General features: G+C 38.9%; 1 protein-coding gene across 1 annotated transcript; it reads right to left on the reverse strand.

The window, feature by feature from the left end:
- Positions 1-732: 732 nt before the first annotated feature.
- LOC121417669 (trace amine-associated receptor 7a-like) lies at positions 733-2028 on the reverse strand. The gene has a single exon (XM_041611403.1). The coding sequence runs from the start codon at positions 2026-2028 to the stop codon at positions 733-735; it is 1296 nt and encodes a 431-aa protein (XP_041467337.1).
- Between the last annotated feature and the right edge of the window lie 2482 nt (positions 2029-4510).

Consider the following 4510-nt stretch of genomic DNA (forward strand, 5'->3'; position numbering starts at 1 on the left):
ACCATTTCGTCTCCTAACCGGTTGGTCTAATATCCATTTCATTTCCATTCATTTTGCACAATTTAACACTAAGTCCTATTGGACCAAATGGTATATAGACCAAATAGCAAATTGGACCAACTGGTTATTAGACGGAATGGCATAAGACTAAATGGAAGTAGACCATGTGGTGAGTTGACGAACTGATGGTAGACCAAATGATAGTCGATGAGCAATGGTACGCATCGGTATTAGACGAAATGGAAATAAACCGTATTTTACTCAACTTACTACATGTAACACACGCTTTGTGTATAATGTAATTATCGATCTTTGTATTATTTATCTCTACGATTGTCACGTTTAAAATGTAGTCATTTACATCCTGGTTGTCATGTGAACATTTTCATTTACTATTGATTTCAGAATAAAATTGCAGAAACTAGGCTACTAAAAAATTAAACGTTCACAGAATACTTTTTTCTTGAAGATGTTTACATTCTACACTATGTCTAAAACCTGGTTATCATGTGAACATTTTCATTTACTATTGATTTCAGAATAAAATTGCAGAAACTCCTACTAGAAATTGAACGTTCACAGAATACTTATTTTCTTGAAGATGTTTACATTCTACACTATATGTCTAAAACACAACCTTTTACATGCTTTATGAAGATATTTTTTTATTTTGATTGCTCTACATGTATGTTGTAAATATGGTCGCGACGCCCTCTTCTTCTGTCAAAAATCTCAAGCAACCTTTTGTCCTGTCGGCGGAACCTTTCGCTCAGTTTTGTACTCAAATAACGCCCCTCCGTGCACTTTTGAGCCCGAAATCAAACCGCGGATAGCTTGTCGGAACTCCGGATGCCGAACCGTATAAACGATCGGATTCAGACAAGAGTTGTAGAAGGCAATCAATGTGAGAATGCGATTTATGCTGCTGAAGGCAAAGCTCCTGCTGATAAAACCAAAGTTGAAGAGAAAGTAAGCAACATTGTTTGGACCCCAGCATACGATGAAAATCAGGACGACCACGAATAGCATCTGGATGACCCGTTTTCTAGCAGTCAAGAGACTCTTAGACCTGTTCTGAAGGGCTTTGCCTTCGTTGAACTGTTTCGATTTTCGGTGAAGAATGACCGCAGTCACCGCCTGAGCTAGAAGCATTACCGTAGCAGGGATTATAAAATACACAAGGAATGTTTTAACGCCGAAGAACTTGCCAAGTGACGGTGGAAAGGATAATACACAGGTATGACTGACGCCCTCTACGCTGCAAGTCAAAATCAGGTTAAGAGTCGTAATCATCAGCTCCAGCCATACAACTGCAACGGCAACGGATGCCTTCTCTCTGCTGGAGTAACGATTGAAAAGAATGGGATACATGACGGCTATTAAACGCTCTACTGATATCAAAGCAAGGGTATGGATGGAGGCTCCGACTGCCAACCACATGAAGAAACCATTGAAGACAAACCTGCAATAGATTTCTCCAAGGAGTGTGGATGGCACACTAACTGCCACCGGCAATGGCAAGATCAGAACAGAGGTCAGGAAGTCCGCAACCGCTAGAGCTCCGATTAGGGTATCAGCAGAACGGTTCATGGCCCGGCGTTGCCAAATAACCACCATGACAAGCATTTGGCCGACAACACCAAGTACGGAGGACGTTAGTTGGACCAACTGCCACCATGACCAGGTTGGGTAGTGCCATCTCCATGGGACAGAATGGGATGATTCATCATAAGCGGATGCGCTACTCTGCAACGTGACAGTCTGAACCTCATCGCCCCGAGTGGAAAATCCAGCATCTAAGTTTTCGTCGGAGACAACAGTGACATTCACCATCTCTGTCACGGTCGACGTTGTGGTCAGGTTTGGAACATCTTGCAAGAAACTCGTGGTGAGTTCAAAGGTCCACTCTTGCTCAGATGAACTCTGTAAGGACGTCGACCAAGCAGAAGTGTTTTCTGCCAATCCCTCATCCAGGCCAGCAACTAGCATCAGGAACAGGGCAGCTGCTCCAAGAGCCATGCACGCCATATCTGCAAAAAAGAAGAGAGTTTACATGGTACAAAGATGGTTGACTATTAGCATCTCCAAACTGAATTCATTTGATAAAGAAGAGCGTTCACTTTATACATAGATGTTTTGAGAATTTATTATTAGCTTCTTCAAAGTGATTTCACTGGGTGAAATATGAGCTCGCCAAGATTTATCAGGTGAAAACCTTAATCTAATGACCTTGGACAAAATCCAAGGTGAAACAGGGGACACCTCCCCCCCACACACACATACACAATTTTATTGTGGAAGGAGCACCAATAAAAGATAAATAAGGGGAAAGAAAAAAAAAGAGGAATAATAAGAGGAAGACGAGTGAATAGAATAAGGGAGGTTCGGAGGTAAAGACATATTACGCTTCGTGCTCGCATTTCTGTGCCAGTGGGGTACATATCATGCTCAATGGGCTGATATGGAGCTTGAAATATCAAGTTTTGAACTCGTTAAAAAAAAACTGTCGAATGTCGAGCTTGTTTTATTTACAAATTGATTTTTTAAGTGTTCTGTAAAATGTTCATTTCATGGTCTGAATATCAACATTTTCAGCTTGCACTGTGCGCTAGCCTTATTTGATTTGTCCAGTACCCATTTTCTTCGTGTATTCCGTATATCTCATATCTCTCAAAATTCAAATTCCGGTCTCATGGCCATAACCTTCGTACTGGTAGCTCACAAGATACACTCACACTGCAAGTAGGCCCACTCAAGACTGAAGCAATGTCACTATTTCTGATATCAGCCCCACAACTATATGGGACAAACTTTCCCTCGACATTAGGAATTCCACAACTTTAGAGACTTTCAAATCTGTTCCAATATTATGTCAAGCCTCTGGGAACCTCTTGCAATGCAATAGAATATATCGAAATAGTTTTGCGCTATATAGATGCATATTGTTATTTGTTATTAAAGGGATGGTCTGGGCTGAAAATATTCATATTTAAGTAAATAGAGTAAAATTTACAGAGCAAAATGCTAAAAATTTCATCAAAATCGGATAACAAAATAATGAAGTTATTGAATTTTAAATATCAATATTCTGTGAAAACAGTTATTATGCAGATCGTCATGATCATTCATTAGGTGGGCTGATGATGTCACATCTCCACTTTCCTTTTCCTAAGTTATTACATTTCATTTTTCATACATGTGTAAATGATGTGTCTCCATTACACATGTATGAAAAATGAAACATTTAATAATAATAATAATAATAGCGGCATATTTACCCAGGGTTGCCACTTCAGTTCCGAAAACTGTTCTCCCAGCGGGCCCTGCTATTATTACCCCGGCTTTAGCACGGCTACCTTGATCTGGAGCTCGAGCATTCGAGGAATTTCTTCCTACCGGGTACCAATTCACCTCACCTGGGTCGAGTGCAGCACAATGTGGATAAATTTCTTGCTGAAGGAAATTACGCCATGGCTGGGATTCGAACCCACGACCCTTTGTTTCAGAGTCCGAAGACTAATCCACTGGGCCACAACGCTCCACACATTTATGATGATGAAATAAGTTGAGGCAATAAATAACTAAAGTACTTAATCAGTTGTAAATCGAATTGTTTTAGTTTTTGGTAGAATTTGTTTTAATAAACCTAATTTCATATAATAAAATACAAAAGAACAAGTAGGGATATACATTATCAGCCCACCTATTGAATACTCATAAAGACATGCATAGAACTGTTTCCCCGGGATAATGCAAATCTATAAAATTCCATAACTTTGTTACTTGTCATCCGATTTTGATCAAATTTTCACAATTTTGCTCTGTAAATTCTACTCTATTTAGTGAGACATAAATATTTCCAGCCTGGACCATACCTTTAAAGTTCACGAAATATCTCTTTTCAGGTCTGATTGTCAAAACGTATTAGCTCGCGCGGCGCGTTCGCATTTTGATTGGTGAGTTATGTATACCCCTATATTGATTTTAACAAACTTCTTAAAATCCCCCTTAAATGGAATTTGAACAAAAAGTACGGCTTGAGATTTGCTCGAGCATTATTTTTGTTAAAATATATTAACCCATGCATCCTATTTACCACTAAAAAGTTGCTTAAAATATCCAGTTTTCTGGCCTTAATATCAACAAACTTTGCGGTCTCATTAGGGTTATTTGATAAATAAGTAAGATAATATCTTCATGAATTCCTAATAATCAAGTTGTCCCTTTTTTCAGAATGGAATATCGAAAATTTTCAACTCGCTCTTAAGAAGAGAAATAGGAAGATAGTCATCATTTTCAAATGATAAAATGTCATTGGAAGTTTCCTGTCCTAGGTCAAAATGATAACAAGATGTCAGCTCGCGCTTCGCGCTCGCATCATTTAATAAGTGGGATCCATATTCACTTTAGAATTTTCATACAAAGTGCTTTTAATAGTTCTTAAAATTCTCCCTTTTCAGATCAGAATATCAAATATTTCCAGCGCGCCCTCGCATTATTGATTTTTCAT

Source organism: Lytechinus variegatus, chromosome 6 (assembly GCF_018143015.1).
Source record: "Lytechinus variegatus isolate NC3 chromosome 6, Lvar_3.0, whole genome shotgun sequence".
NCBI classification, from domain to species: Eukaryota; Metazoa; Echinodermata; class Echinoidea; order Temnopleuroida; family Toxopneustidae; genus Lytechinus; species Lytechinus variegatus.